We start from the raw sequence: 15,354 nt of genomic DNA on the forward strand, positions 1-15,354 counted from the left end.
CTACGGACAGACAGACGGAGATTGCCAATTAGTACTTACAGCAGAGGTTACGACCATATGTCAATTTTATAATAGATGATTGGTCAGAGTACTTGCTAATTGTCGACTTTGCAGCCGCGGCTTTGCCACAAGCCTCCGTGGGTTTATCACCATTTATAATTGAGAAAGGGTATCAACTATGAATGTCGTTTGACTGGACAGACCCGGTGCCGCCACGGAAGTTGACACTGAATGAGAAGGAAGCTCAGGCATGGACTCGGTGGATATAGGAGATTTGGGAGTTCGCAAGAGGCAATATGAAGAAAGCTCAAGAGCGCCAGGCGACGCAGGCCAACAAGAAACGTTGGCCAATCAACTTCTCGGTGGGAGACATGGTGTATGTGACAAATGAGGGATGGGATACTAGATGGCCGGGCCGCAAGCTAGGTCACCAGCAAGAGGGACCCTTCCTAATAGTGCGACAAGTAGGCCATGCTTTCGAACTCAAGCTGCCAAAGGGCATGAGAGTGCACCCAATATTTTCGCCCAAGAAGCTACGTTTAGCAGCGACGAAGGAGCCAATAGAAGATCAGATCGCGGACGAAGGACCAGAGCTCCGCATTAATGGTCAGTCGGAATGGGAAATCGAGAGAGTTATTGCTTCACGGATATCGCGAAAGAAGCTGCAATATTGGATCGACTAGGTTGGCCGAGATCCGGATCCAAAATGGTACCCAGCCGGATACCTCAAGAACGCGCCCCTAGCGTTAAAGGCTTTTTATGACAGCAACCTAAAAGCAGCAGGACCACCAATCCAGTTGAGTGAGTAGATTGAAGTAGCTGAGGAGGACTGTTTTGTTGATGACCATGTGGATGACGACGCTCCAGTGTCAGATGCTCGCGGGCAAGCGTCTTGGGGAGGGGGGAGTGATGTGATAGAGCCATCTCCGTCCCGGCTCCGTACCAGGTCAAAGGTGAAGCCATTCCCGTCGTAGGGCTGCAGCCCTACGGGTTGCCAGATAGGGAACCGCCAGAGCGGTACTGTATTTAGCAAGGTGCCACGCACAGAGATTATATAGATCTCTGTGGCTGGATCGAGAGCTTGTTTCCTTCCTTTCTTTTTCTCTCCATGTCAAATATTCTCGTGTACGTGTACCTCATTGTATGTAGCTCAGCTCAGCAATACAGTAAGATTGACCCTTTCACAGGGGTCAGATTTCTTACCGACATGTCTGAGACACCATACTAAATCCAGCCGAGAAACGCCAAGGTGAAAATATCCAGAATTACTACGGGTCAAATATTGTATTATTTTACTAGCGTACTTATTTTCTGCCGCTCATAAATGAGATTGTTTTATTGGGGTTGCCTCACGTGACGATCACACTGTGTTGGATATTTGATACGCTAATCCCAATCAGGATGTCATTACTAATCATGATTCCTCGGAATAACGACATATCCGTGAGAACATGAGAGCCAAACTCAAGCCTATAGTTTGGAGTCAGGATAGTCATTTATCCCGTAAATCCGTGATACTTTGCCACTATGATGTGTATATAAAGAGGATCAAGATGTGTAGTTAGCTATATTTTAGAAGACGTGCAAATCAGAGTCAATTATTCCTCACCTAAATTATACAACTCCTATCAGAGCCTAACCCCATTCGGACTAGTACCAAAAGATTCCAATAGTTATAAGCCCGGGATCACTATAAGCTACACTTGAAGCTATTCACAGATCAATCCTCAATTCGGAAATCTTGTACAGCCAGCCACGATACCAAACCAGTGAGCGTCCTCAATTATGATATAGTTCAAAACGATCCAGGAGCAATACAAGATATTAGCAATGGATACCAGGAAGAATATTATAATCCTAAAAATGACAAATGACTGGAGAAAATAGATCGAATAGCTTAGCACGGAGGCAATGAAGGAGAATGTATGGGAATACATTAACCCTGACCCAAACTGGATGGTACTTGAGTCCACACCAGCCAAGCCTACGGAGCCAGTTGCGCCTAAGATAGACTTCAGTAAAACAAGTGAAGCGCAGCTATTATTACAGAAATATCAGATTAAATCCAACACATACAAACGACAACTCAGTCGGTACGAGAAACACCAGAAATGTATGAAGTATATATGTTCTTATATTCTTGACACTGTGTACATTGGACATAAGCCTATGATTTGAGAAATTAGCAAAGTTTCTGAAATAATACGAAAGCTTAAGAAAGAGCTTGCTCCAAAGCCAAACCGAGAAAGAGCCTTGTTAACTGAGCAGCATCGAGAGCTCATAATGATGAAAAATTCCTTAAAACCAAAAGAGTTAATTTAGAAATAGCGAGATTTAATAATTGACATGAAATTCGCCAAATTCACTAAGATTCCGGACAACCGATTAACCAGGGATTTCATCAAAACAACTGAGAATGTTTTACCTAAGTTCTATGAGACATGGACCATCTGTATGATTGAATTCGATCTTAATTCTGGAGCTACCAATCTAATAGAAATACCAACAGTTAATAAGATTATTAGTCAATTCGAACAATGGGAAGAGGTGTATACTAAATCTAATCTACCTTCTAGACAGGATATTGCTATGGCGACATTTGGCAATAAATCCGACCAGACAGAGAAGGAAAAACAAGACACAACACTCAAATAAAAGATGAGAATCTATATATACGGTCAGGAACATCTATTTAAAGATTACCTATATATGAATTTGAAGAAACATACCATCAATTGGAAACCAGATGAAGCCATACAGAAAAAGTTCGAGTAACTAGAGCGACGTCATGGACATCCCAGAGCAAAAATGCTCCAAAGAATCAAGAAGAAACTAGAAAAAGAAGGCAGTAGTGGGACGAAAGTCTCATTTTTAACTAATGCTAAGAATGACAATAGGAATAAAGAATCAGCAAATTTATTGTATAATTTGGATGAGTATATTGGCATACTTCTCAACGCCAAGCAACCATCTCTAAATCTACCGATCAGTACAGCACTGTCAGCCTCAAGCAGAAATCTTGATATTAAGGAGATGACCTTACTCGACAGTGGAGCAACAGTTCATATCACCAATAAATGGGATAAGCTTATTAATATGCAGTTGAATGTTCAAATAATCATGGCCAGAAAAATAGAGATCCAAATGTATGGACCAGGACAGTACATTCTTTACCTAACAGATCCTATTAGCGATAAAGTTATATGCAAAGGAATATAGATCTTGGAAATGTGATATGTGGAAGGGTTTCCTACAATAATTATCTTAATGAGCCAGCTTCGGAGCCACAGTATTAAATATAATAGAAAAACCAACAGATTATGGAGCGAGCAAACAAATAAGGACCTTTGCCATGTCAAATGCACTGGCAAGCTATATCTACTTGAATGGAACTCAAATAAGAATTCTAAGACATCCCTATCAAAGGAGTTAGCCTTAAGTTCGTTTGACAAAAGAATACTGAAGGATCCCACACAGGTATAACATAAGAGATTCGCTCATATATCTAATAAATTGATTGAAAACATAAAGAAGGCCACTAAGGAAGCAAACATTACCGCATTGTTCCAAAAAAGGAACAAGGAAGGATTCAAGGAAAAATGCGAAGTCTATGCAATTATCAAGATACGCAAGAAAATCAGCAGAGTTCTAATGACGCCACCGACAAGGCTATTCCAAAAGTTATTTGTGGATATTATTGTCATGAATCTTGCAATAAACAAGAATTCATATGCATTGCATGCTGTTAACCCATACACGAAGTTTCACATCCTAATGACAACTCGTACAAAGTCAGTCAACTTCAACCTTGAAAACATGATTGAAGAGATCAAACATACCTTCAAGACAAGGATTGAGGAGATCCAACTAGATGGAGAGTCATCGCTTAATGGAATTAGCTTCAGGGACTATTCTCAAAAGAGAAAAATCAGACTGATTGTCACCGTGCTAGATACACTAGAGCAAAACGGCCCAAGCGAGCGAGCTGGAGGAATTATCAGCATGAAATCTTGTAGCCTAATCCAGGAAGCTAATTTACCTCAAGGATTATAGCCAGAGGCTATAAAAGCTGCCGTTTGGATCCTAAACAGAACTCTGATAAAAGCCTTGGGCTATAAGACAGCATATGAGATGGCTCATGGGACGAAACCATACGTTGGGAATCTGTTTCTATTCGGATCTAAGGCATATGTCAGAGTGGACACTAAGAAAAGCGAGAAGATGGCTCTGCGCGCCCAGATAGGATTCTTGGTGGGATATAAAGCTCACAATATCTGGAAGGTATGGACTACTAGATCTAATGGATCGAAAGTCATACGCGCCAGAGACGTCATCTTCGACGAGACGAAGAAATATGACCTAGAACATCTATTTGTTAAAGAGATTGTCAGAGAAGATGTGCAGAGATATATTGATAACATTGACATACCAAATCTTGAAGACATCGAGCAAAACAATATAATTGACTCAGTTGACGAAGATATGAATCTACAAAGCATGGTCAGCCCAGTTGTGTCAAATATTGAAAATACTGAAGGCACATTACCTCATGATTCTATGGATATTAGCAGGCCAGGTCAAGCACTGGATATACAACAAGATGTGCCACAAAACATGGAGATTGATGAACCAACCCAGCCAGATCAGGATACTATAGATATTGACCATGAAAATCCAGAAAATGAAGCCCAAGAAGCGACACAAATTGACAATCATAAGAAATCTGTGGTGAAGAAGTTGAAAATTGACTCAGCTGGAGGGGTGGAGCATGAGGAAAATATCAAGGAAGAAGTTGACAAGGATAAGAATATCCCTAGCGACAAACAGCTTCCTCAATCTTCAAGTCCTGTGACCATGGAAAGGCTTTCAGCCAATCATGATGCAGAAAAAGCAAATAATGTCAACAACAACTTACCTACCCCGCCTCAAGGAGCCTCTCAGCATTCAAGCGAAAAGAATGAGTCAACAGGAACTCAGGAACCCCTTAGTACCTCTCGAGCACAGGAGATTAACGCGGACCTCTCAGAAAGCAATATAGTGACAGGACCCAGGATTCGAGTACCGTCAAAAAGAGCCCTAAGTCCAGAATCAAGCTCTTTATCAAGGAAGAAGCACAAAAAACTCAGCCGTGCATTTTTAGCCAGGCAAAAGTTGCTACAAGATTCGACAACGGACAAAATCCTTTTAGCTGCACTAGAAAAGCTTGAAAAACCACTTACAGAATAGCTTCTACCAGAACCTAAGAATTGGACAGGCATTTTACGACACAAATTCAAAAATCAGTTCATACAAGCTGCGAAAACCAAGTTTAAAGCTTTAAACAAGAAAGGCATGTTTGAGTTTGTTCCTAGACCTCAAAATAAGCATATTCTACCACTGACATGGGTTTTCAAATACAAATTTGACAAGTATGGCAAAATTTCAAAGTTCAAAGCAAGGATCTGTGTGCGTGGTAATCTATAACAGCCCAATGAGCTCGAGAAGCGAGCAGCCACACTGGCAGCCCAAAATTTTAGGCTGATGATGGCTCTAGCCACTATATTCGACTTGGAGATTGTACAATACGATGCCATAAATGCCTTCATAAACAGTCTATTGGATGAGGAGGTTTATACATTGTGTCCAGATGGCTTCAAACAAAGTAGCAAGGTCATAAAATTACGGCGAGCTCTATATAGATTACAGAGAAGTCCTTGGTTATGGCAGAAAGAACTAACAACGACCTTATTAAGTCTGGGATTTGTTCCAATACCTGATGAAGAATGTCTATTTATCAAAAATGGCGTTCTTATACTATTTTTTGTTGATGACATCCTTGTGTTCTACAACAAGGACAAAAAACAAGCTATTTTCGAAGAAACTGAGAAAGGCCTTACGAGCAAATACGAGCTCTGAAAAATGGATAAATTCAAATGGTTTCTGAACATTAGGATCCTTCATGACTGAGTCCAGAGAAAGATTTAGCTCTGTCAGGATTCCTATATCGCGAAGATAGCCAGTCAGTTCAATATCAACACCACGAACAACATGGACACACCAATATCTGGCAATATTGAGGCCTCAAAAGGAGAAGCAACTAATCAAGAGATTCACGCCTATCAAGAGCTTGTTGAATCCGCCCTGTATGCCTCTATCATGACACGGATCGACATTGCAAAGGCTGTCAACGAACTAGCTAAATATACAAAAAATCCTTCAATCGCCCATTTCCAGCAGATAAGGAGGGTTATCCAATATCTTTATAATACTCGCTTCCTAGCTATTGAATTCTCACCACCACAAAATCCTAAGAAAGACGCATTTATATGTGCCTCAGATGCCTCATTTGGAGACAACCCCGACCATACAAGTTCCAAGGGTTATTTAGTCCAAATATATGGGGGCTCAGTCGACTGGAGAGCCACAAAACAACGCCTAGTCACGACATCAACCACCAAAGCCGAACTCCGAGCTGCCACCAAGGCCGCCAAGAGGCTTCAAGTTTGGAAACGTGTTTTCAGGTCAATTGGCTTCAAGCCTGATAGAGAGCTCTCTATCCAATGCGATAACAAGCAGACTGTTGCACTATTGACTAGTGAAGAACCGCAGTTTCGAACGAATCTCAAACATGTTGATATATATCATCACTGGCTAAGGCAAGAGATCTCCAAGAAGCGCCTCCGGATTGAATGGGTGGACACCAAGCGAATGGCTGCAGATGGACTTACCAAGATCCTACGCGGTCAGCCGTTCCTAGATTGGAGAAAACACCAAGGACTAGTGAATATAGGCCATTTGACACAGGAATAAAAAGCTCTAAGCTTCCATTCCTGGAGGGGTGTGTTGGATATTTGATACGCTAATCCCAATCAGGATGTCATTACTAATCATGATTCCTCGGAATAACGACATATCCGTGAGAACATGAGAGCCAAACTCAAGCCTACAGTTTGGAGTCAGGATGGTCATTTATCCCGTAAATCCGTGATACTTTGCCACTATGATGTGTATATAAAGAGGATCAAGATGTGTAGTTAGCTATATTTTAGAAGACGTGCAAATCAGAGTCAATTATTCCTCACCCAAATTGTACAACTCCTATCAGAGCCTAACCCCGTTCGGACTAGTACCAAAAGATTCCAATACACTGCGGATTAGTCTTCACCTAACGTCCTGCTACTGCGGGGTTCTTCCTTTTTACAACTGCCTCACGAGAGTCAGCCGCTCCCCTCCGCAAGTTGCTCGTCATCTCTCACGCAGTCAAGACTTGGTTTTTCCCACCCACCTCCCTATGTACATAGATTCATAGTGCCATTACAATATAGACAATTGCCTCCCCACAAGGGAGCGCGGACGGGGCCCTCTCTGACGTTGTGGTCATACGCTTTGCGCGTAAGACCTCAACGACAGGTGACCCGTTGCGGCCAAACTATACATACATTGCCTATCTTGACTGAGTGAGGTCACCAATAAAACCTTCTTTATGTAAGCCTAAGAGAGCTTGGATTAACTTACTTAATGTCGGTTTATCTACGTCTAGGTCGCTAGCACTAGTCACGTAGAACAGCTATTCCGACGAGCTGACGAGCCTGATCAATATGGTATAGAATTCCTGATATTGATGACTGCCCCCCAAGAGTAAGGGGTGTGTGTGTGTGTGTGTGTGTGTGTATATTTAACGGCCGTGGTTCGTGACTCGCACGCTTCCCACCGATCCCTACTGGGACATAGGCCGCCGAGGGGTAAGCCTCGGGTTTCGGGTCCTATCAGATTTATGTACAAATAAGAGACTCTTTGGCGCATTTCCATAGCTGCCGTGGTCTTACAGGGAGGTCCACTTTGAGTGGGTTTTAGGTATTTGCCAGCTGCAATGGTCCGCATACACTCCATGACCTATTACTCCACCACTATTATAACTGAACAGTAAGTTTTGCAGAGAGGGAAAGAAAGAAGAGAAGAGAAAGAAAGAAGGAGAAAAGAAAGAAAGAAGGAGAAGAGAAATATAAAGGAAGAGTAGGGCTATCTTAGCTAGGTGCTAAGGAGAGGTTGGCGAGGGCAGATATCCTCATAGAAGTGGGTCTCTGCTAGCCATGTGGCTAGCTTTTGTGCTTCTTTAGTAGTGCCTAAGAGAAAAGAGATGACCTCAGAAGGGGGCCCAGGAGGCTGAGGGGCTCATCTCTTAGCTATATGACAGAAGAAGAAGTGCAGAGGTGCTTTTCATGCTCCGCATCGGCAGAGAAGATAAGCATCATCATGGTTGAAGTGTTCATGGTAGTCTGCAAAGTCTCCATAACCAGTACAGGCCGCAATAACATGGCCAAGGTCAAGTCGGTTGAGTTGAAGCTCCCTAGGGCGCTTAAGGGAAGTGGTTATTTCTAGATCTTGATAGCTCTGTGGTGCCACCTTCTCCTATTGTGACTGAGCAGCGGATAGGGATTGAGTCTTGGCGTATCTCTTTAGCGAGGCGTATGAGGATTTGTGAGGAGCAGGAGGGATTGAGGCAGCTCCCTCTTTAGCAGCGAGATTAGCCGCTTCGTTCTCAGGGATCCTGGCGTGTCCAGGGACCCATCGGATTTGGATAGATCCGCTTTTAGTATGAGGAAGCCTTTTGCGAAGTGGCCAGGCGGCTGCAAGGGTGCGGAAGGATTCAAAGATTTCTTAGGAAGATCCTATAGAGGGAGATAGAAGGCATATGGCAACTTCCAGGTTGTCAAGGCAGATCCATAGGTTGGTAGCAAATTGAGCTGTTGGGTACGCTATTGCTGCTTGAGCGCCAGCTAGAGCTGCTTCTGCTTCTGCATCGAAGACCTCTTTCCCGTGTCCGTATGAGAGTGAGGAGCGGAGGAACTGATGGTGTGCTTGAAGAGGGTTTATCTGTTCAGAGTTTGGGAGGGCCAGTGTACGGCGGGCAAATCGGCTGGTTTGTCGGCCATTACTAGCGATCTGCAAGAGTAAGGGGGACGGGGAGTAGCTAACTACATATAAACGCGGCACGCACGTGCCGCGTTAGACTAACTGATATTCAGTGCCGAAACGCGCTAGGTTTGATATTCACGTTCCGACACTTAATAACTACAGTAGTTAACTAGTGGATGTTAGGCCATCTCTGTTTCATATGAGCAACAATTTTGAATATAGCCCCAGCCCTAGGAAGTATTATACACCTTTCTTAAGTAAAGCCTGCAGTTGATACAGCGTCCTCTGCGAGGTTCTTCGCATGAGTTCAATCTCATCGATTGCGTCGGCTAAAAGGATGCCTTTAGAGACTTGAGCCTGTATCCAGTCAATGATAACCTTCCTACAGCTAAAGAAAACGCGTTCCTTATTATCTGATCTCCAGCGACATCTGTACGAGTCCTCGAGAGACTGGATAGATGGATTACCATGAATACCAACATGCCACTCCTCCCAAAGCTCTCGCAAGTCTGTATTGTACGAGACATCTGGTAGAAAGGGGGAGATCCGGACGGCTCGTTGGGTAGATGAATGTCCAGAGAGTGGTCTTGTATAGGATTAGGAGTAACTTGGAGTGATTATATAACAGTATATGCTGTATTTTGTTTGGTAGATTGAGAAGTAGTATTACTAGATGTACTGGGTTTTTCGTCTGAGCCAGTAAGCCTTGCAGTAAATATAATCTCCCTAGAAAATAGCTGATCCATCTGAGACTATATAGCACAAATTGAGTCCTGTGTTTGCTGATGGTTTAATTGTATAATATGCTCTAGGTTCTCCCCAATAGTTGTTATATGATTAGCTACAAGAGGGATAGTTTGGCGAAGTTTGATTTTATGAGGTGTTTCGCTTGTATGGACCAGATCAATAATCTGTTGGCTAAAGGATTGAAAATCAGAGCGTTGGAATAGAGGATGAGTCCACATTGAATGACCTGGGAATTCCTGTTGCAGAAAGACTGCATGCTGTATAATAACCATACAAAAAGAGCTAAGAAGCTTGAGAAAGCTTTGAGCAGCTAGATCATCCTGATCATACTTCTCGACCCCTTGTTGAACAAGGAGAGGTAATGAAGGCAGATCTAGCTTACTCAATTCCACCGGATTCGACTCGGATGGGGAAAACCAAGCAAGCTATTGATTAATCTATGGCCAGAGAGCTTGTACAAGGGTCTCTGGAGGTTCAATTGCAGCTCGTGGCAGATAATAATTACCTTAATCTGTAGGCTTGAATCTAGCAAGTATACAAATAAATGGTCGAGGAAGCTCGGAAAGATAGTAATTACTCATACTATCCTGGTTCCAATGCTCAGCTCTTCAGATTGAATTTTCGTCCACACCCTGTAGTTCTGCATGCCTTGCACCACTAGATCGTCCAGAATGAGTCTTCTTTTTTTAAATTTAATCCAATGCTCTGAAACACCTGGTTAATCCATTTCAACTGAGTTTCGTACGAGAAGGAGTGCTCAGAGTTAGACCCTTTGAATAAGATTAACTTATATCACTGCTGTCTTTGATAAAACTGCGGCACCGGCTCATGCATAATCTCCCATCCATGAAAAAGATAGAAAGCAGTATGACAGATCGTACAAAGAAGAGGATCCTTATGTTGTACGACCCCCATATATTTAAGCTGGCCAAATTGATTTGTCTTGCCATTAAGCTTCATCAGAATCATCGGCCAACATGGGGTTGGCCCCTCGTCCATACGAAGTGTGAATAGATCTGCTAGTTCTAGATGGCGCCAGTCTTCACCTCGGAGAAGCATATTATGACCAAATAAGAAATCCACCGTGGTACGTAGATAGGCCTCTTGCGCCTGGAGTTTCCGGCCTCTTGTTTGGTCAGATAGCTATCCTGCCCAGCAGTATTGTATGATTGCTCTGATATTTTCTGATGTGTAGCCATCCTGTAAAGTATTAAAACCTTGGTCTGTGAATTGGGTCCGCTTCTGTTGAGTCTCATCAAATTAGTGGTTTTTAATCATAGCTCCGACTAGATGGCCCCTTGGATTAGGGTAGGGATTCGTACCAAGAGATTGCTGGAATCTCCAAAGATCAACAATGGCACTAGTGTAAGCCTTTACAGATGGTAGTCCGAGAGTTTGTACAACGGCTGCGCCCTGGCTATCCGTACGATTTCTCAAGTATCGCGATGGCCAGCCAAATCGGACGGTTAATGACATAGTGATCTAGAAAATAGACCAGCTTCTTTTCGGTAACCACCTAGCCGTCAGGAAAGCCTTCTTTTGTGCAGAAATCAATGAATTCTTTCTGCCTGGAATCGTACTGCCTGGTGGTTGCTGCCGGCCGGTTTTTCTGAATCCAGTGCGCTACTTTTTGACTGTGCAGCTGTATCTTTGCGTGTAGCTCCAACTGGCGGTCTTGCTCGGCCAACAAGCCATTAGAAATAGACTCCATATTCACGTAAGGGAGCTGAAAATCAACTTAAATAGGAGTGGTATGAGTAATAAGGGCAACAATATAGGTTATTGTACGTGCAAATCCTGGAAACCAGGTTACTCGGACGCGTACCGATTATCTCATTGACCTCGCGTGGAAACTGACCGCCTCCCTGACCGCCTGCCTGTCTAAATATGCCGTTGGTGTGGTCTTGTACGAGAACTAGTCCGAACGGCTACAGATGTAAATTTCTGGTAATATTTCTCAGCTAGGGGTGACCCCCATATAACCGAGGTATATGGGGGTCACATTGCGCCAATACCGCATGCTATCCGCGTTATCTGGCTAGCCGCGAAATGTCGCGGGATTACTTGAGGTTTGAAAACCTCGCGCACCTATGAAAACGCACCCACGCAGGTAAAAAGTACTGCTGGAAAGAATCTCAGTGAAAATAGACCTCCTTGACAGTATATTTACCAACTTTCGCCTGCTCAATCGACGTGGTTGAAGCATGGGCCCGAAAAGAGGTAAAAAGGGCACTCCATGGCCAGAACCACGGTTTGCAGATGACCCTGATATACGCGCATATGTAGCTGCAGCCATCAAAGATCTCGAGGCACTGAAGAAGCACCAAGAAGCACTGGAGATTGGCATGCCCCGTGAGCTCTCTACTTCCGTGGTTGACGCGTTCTTATACCTGGCTCGAAGGGTGAAGAATACGCCTACGAATGAGCAACTAGCGCAGCGGCTCGCGAAGGTCGAATTACACGTGGAAAAGACGCAGAAAGAGGTATCTCAGGCCTCTCGAGAGATTACTACGACCAAAAGCAACACGAACCGCCTGGTGGAGGCAATATGCCACCCAACATCCCCAGGGACACGTACCGCGAAAAATTCTCCAAGCTTCAGTCACGTGACAACTAGCTCAGAGTCGTACGTACAGGCCTGGGGACGTAAGGTGCCCTCGAACCCTCCCACGGTCCCTAGCGTGGGATTGAGTAGTGGAGGAAGCTTGCCATCAACCCCATATCCAAGCCAGGAGGACCTAGAGGTCTATCTGGAACATACCGATCCAAATATCCTCAACCCGATACGTCGATTCCCGGATAAGGTGGTGGAGAAGGCAAATCTCGCAATACGCAGCACTCAAGACACCACCATCGCACATCGACGAATTGCGGCAGCCCGTATACTACCTAGTGGCGATATTATACTCTTACTAGGCACAGTGGACGACGTCGACCAGCTTACCCGCAAGAAGGACTGGATTAGGGCATTCGGAAACGAAGCACGTATACAAAAACGTACATGGGGCGTCGTCGTACACGGCGTCAACACGAATATCAACCCCAAACAGCCTCAATTCATAACCACGCTTACCTCAGAGAACGCCCCGGTGTTCGCGCAGCTTCCAGCCTCTATGAATGTCACACACACGGGCTGGCTCCTAAGCGAGTATAAGATCAAGGAACAGAAGCTCACAAATGCCCACCTTGTAGTCATATTTGATGATGAAAGGATTGCTAATTTTGCAATCCAACGCGGCCTTATTATTAAGGGAAGACAGCACAATGTCTCAATATACGACAAAGCAGCCAATCTCCAGCAGTGCTTCAAGTGTCAGATGTATAAACATATCACCAGGCACTGTCAGCGCCAGATCTGCTGCGCGTACTGCGCTGGATCTCATGATACAGGGGATTGCCCTACACCGAAAGAGAAAGAATACGCTAAATGTGCTAATTGCACCGCAGAAAATGTCCATATCAAAGATCCTGCCAAGAGACTCAATACGAAACACTTTGCGTACGCGAGGGAGTGCCCGATACGAGCTACATGCCTCGCAGAGGCACATCAACGACGTACATACGGCCCACAATATCACACTCCTGTGATACGACCTGGCAATAGTCAGCCCGGAGCCATCTCACCAAATGACCCTACACCAGCTGAAGCAGCCAATACAGAGCGAAGTCCTCGCGCACCGGCTCGTACAGCCACCACACGTCGATCTGCCAACTCAAGAAGTAAGAGCGCAGCAGCCGCCCAAAAACGAGTGGCAGAACGATCTGAGCCCGAGCCGATAAGCCCTACATCAGGTGACCCTACCAATAGATCCTCGAAAAAGCCTATGAGAGCGCAGTGGGATAAAGATCTAGTTATAGATGCAGATCCTAATCCTGAACCTAAGACAGGACCTGAGACCCAGATTAAATATACATATAACACACGTGCACGTCAGAATACGAAGCCTCCACCAGGAACCCCGGTTCTGCAATCAGATATTGCTCCACTAGAAATTTCACATGTGCAAGCTGTTAGGACTGTCCGCCGAAGTAAGAGTGTGCGTACGATCCCAGACGATGACTCATCTGAGGATGAACTTACCCAGCCATCAATCCACGAAGCCCCTCAGGATCCAATCGAGCCAGCTCAGGAGGCTGATACGCTAATGACCACGAACCTTGAAGACAGCACCTGGGCTAACAATCAGTAATGTATCGTAACACCAATCGACTACAAATCCTGCAGGCTAACTGCTGGAAATCGCGGGACGAGGTCCAGATGCATCTCTTTGGTGAGAGCGAGGTGCAAAATTACGATATCCTGGCTATCCAGGAACCCTACATCAACAAACATACCGACCCACTAACAACATACTCACTAGCGCTCAAGGGCAGCTTCCATATCCTACTGCAGCCCACACCCAAGGAAGAATACAAGAAACGCCCACGAGTCTGTTTCTACGTCAATAGAGGGCTAGATCCAGCCACATGGGAGGTCCAATACCATAATAGAGATCTGAGCACATTGACACTTCATACAGCCGCCCATGGAACCATCCATATTCACAATGTATACAATCCAGGAGTCAATAGCAACGAGGAATCTGTAATTAGCGCCCTGCAAACCGCCATGGCACCTAGGGCGCAGCATATTGTATTGGGGGACTTCAACCGACATCACCCGCTGTGGGCGGGCCCGCGGTACCGACACGTTGACGAGGAGGCCACCGAATTGATTAATCTTATGGATGAGCATGGGCTCGAGCAGCTCTTGCCACCAGGCACGATCACGTACGAGAGGGTTAACGCCAAATCTACAATTGATCTGGTGTGGGCATCGCACAATCTAGCCAACCGGGTAGTGAGCTGCGACACCAAGCCAGAGTGGTGGTACGGAGCAGATCATGTCCCAATCTCCACTCAATTTGACCTTACAGCTATACGTGTTCCTCCATTGGTTCGCAAGCAGTGGAATGCAACAGATTGGGACCTCTTCCTTAAACTGATGGACATATACAATTGGCACCCAAGGGAGCTCAATGATAATGAGGCGATCAATGAGGCGATCCGCTATCTAGTTGAGGCAATCAATCAGGCAGCTGAGCAAGCGACACCTACAAAACAGATCAGCATCTACTCACGAGCGGGCTACACCCCAGAGATGGCGAAGCTTAAACACCACGTATCTAGGTGTAGACGACACGCACGTCGTATAAATACAGATCAGGCATGGGAGGACTACGCAGAGGCTAGGAAAGAGATGAAACGGCGCACCAATGAGCTCGCACGAGATCTACATCGCCAACGAATTGAGCAGGCAACAGAGTCAATAGATGGATTCTGGAGAATTGCCCGTTGGGTCCGCAATAGGGGCAAACCACGTGCCACGTTTACCCCAACGTTACACTACAATAACACGAGTTACACAGCCCCAAAGGAGAAAGCAGCCCTATTCCGAGAGGTCCTCCACCCAGAGCCCCCGGAGGCAGATCTGTCAGATATTGGGCCACAATATAGATATCCCAAACCGTATACGATGCCACCAATCACGTTAGACGAAGTCCGAATGGCAGTAACCAACGTGAAGCCCGACAAAGCACCAGGCCAGATGGAATCCCCAATCTGGTCCTACAAAGCTGCTCCCTACTATCGAGGCCTATCTCGTTAATCTCTTTAATGCATGTCTACGTCAACAATACTGCCCTGACCATTTCCGAAAGTCGACAACAGTCA

General features: G+C 45.0%; 8 protein-coding genes across 8 annotated transcripts, besides 7 other annotated features; 7 read left to right on the plus strand and 1 right to left on the minus strand.

Moving 5' to 3' along the window:
• Window positions 1-392: part of a mobile genetic element that runs on past the window's edge.
• On the plus strand, window positions 297-809 carry TSTA_126950 (uncharacterized protein; the record flags this gene model as incomplete). The annotated part of the gene is made up of 2 exons (XM_002482934.1): window positions 297-632; window positions 684-809. 2 exons carry the CDS (start codon window positions 297-299, stop codon window positions 807-809), a joined length of 462 nt encoding a protein of 153 aa, XP_002482979.1.
• Window positions 810-1,451: 642 nt separating this feature from the next.
• Window positions 1,452-2,178, plus strand: TSTA_126960 (uncharacterized protein; the record flags this gene model as incomplete). The annotated part of the gene is made up of 3 exons (XM_002482935.1): window positions 1,452-1,560; window positions 1,720-1,769; window positions 1,897-2,178. The coding sequence occupies 3 exons, from the start codon at window positions 1,452-1,454 to the stop codon at window positions 2,176-2,178; spliced, it is 441 nt and encodes a 146-aa protein (XP_002482980.1).
• Window positions 2,179-2,346: 168 nt separating this feature from the next.
• On the plus strand, window positions 2,347-2,655 carry TSTA_126970 (uncharacterized protein; the record flags this gene model as incomplete). The annotated part of the gene is made up of 2 exons (XM_002482936.1): window positions 2,347-2,547; window positions 2,581-2,655. The coding sequence occupies 2 exons, from the start codon at window positions 2,347-2,349 to the stop codon at window positions 2,653-2,655; spliced, it is 276 nt and encodes a 91-aa protein (XP_002482981.1).
• A 327-nt stretch (window positions 2,656-2,982) lies between these two features.
• Window positions 2,983-4,743: a mobile genetic element.
• TSTA_126980 (uncharacterized protein) lies at window positions 3,034-4,012 on the plus strand (the record flags this gene model as incomplete). Its single annotated transcript, XM_002482937.1, has 3 exons — window positions 3,034-3,146; window positions 3,318-3,477; window positions 3,535-4,012. Coding segments are annotated over 3 exons (751 nt in total), but the record flags the coding sequence as incomplete, so codon positions are not given.
• TSTA_126990 (uncharacterized protein) lies at window positions 4,132-5,895 on the plus strand (the record flags this gene model as incomplete). The annotated part of the gene is made up of 3 exons (XM_002482938.1): window positions 4,132-5,128; window positions 5,237-5,445; window positions 5,467-5,895. The coding sequence occupies 3 exons, from the start codon at window positions 4,132-4,134 to the stop codon at window positions 5,893-5,895; spliced, it is 1,635 nt and encodes a 544-aa protein (XP_002482983.1).
• Window positions 4,936-6,768: a mobile genetic element.
• On the plus strand, window positions 6,028-6,789 carry TSTA_127000 (uncharacterized protein; the record flags this gene model as incomplete). The annotated part of the gene is made up of 2 exons (XM_002482939.1): window positions 6,028-6,721; window positions 6,770-6,789. 2 exons carry the CDS (start codon window positions 6,028-6,030, stop codon window positions 6,787-6,789), a joined length of 714 nt encoding a protein of 237 aa, XP_002482984.1.
• Window positions 6,790-7,624: 835 nt separating this feature from the next.
• Window positions 7,625-7,650: a microsatellite.
• A 265-nt stretch (window positions 7,651-7,915) lies between these two features.
• Window positions 7,916-7,992: a sequence feature (GA-rich).
• A 243-nt stretch (window positions 7,993-8,235) lies between these two features.
• Window positions 8,236-8,790: a mobile genetic element.
• Window positions 8,436-11,118, minus strand: TSTA_127010 (uncharacterized protein; the record flags this gene model as incomplete). The annotated part of the gene is made up of 5 exons (XM_002482940.1): window positions 8,436-8,648; window positions 8,680-8,954; window positions 9,144-9,481; window positions 10,457-10,766; window positions 10,965-11,118. 5 exons carry the CDS (start codon window positions 11,116-11,118, stop codon window positions 8,436-8,438), a joined length of 1,290 nt encoding a protein of 429 aa, XP_002482985.1.
• Window positions 11,119-11,846: 728 nt separating this feature from the next.
• On the plus strand, window positions 11,847-15,289 carry TSTA_127020 (reverse transcriptase, putative; the record flags this gene model as incomplete). Its single annotated transcript, XM_002482941.1, has 2 exons — window positions 11,847-13,828; window positions 14,017-15,289. The coding sequence occupies 2 exons, from the start codon at window positions 11,847-11,849 to the stop codon at window positions 15,287-15,289; spliced, it is 3,255 nt and encodes a 1,084-aa protein (XP_002482986.1).
• Window positions 13,940-15,226: a mobile genetic element.
• Window positions 15,290-15,354: the final 65 nt, after the last annotated feature.

This window comes from Talaromyces stipitatus, genomic scaffold (genome assembly GCF_000003125.1).
Source record: "Talaromyces stipitatus ATCC 10500 scf_1105507295555 genomic scaffold, whole genome shotgun sequence".
Taxonomy (NCBI): Eukaryota; Fungi; Ascomycota; class Eurotiomycetes; order Eurotiales; family Trichocomaceae; genus Talaromyces; species Talaromyces stipitatus.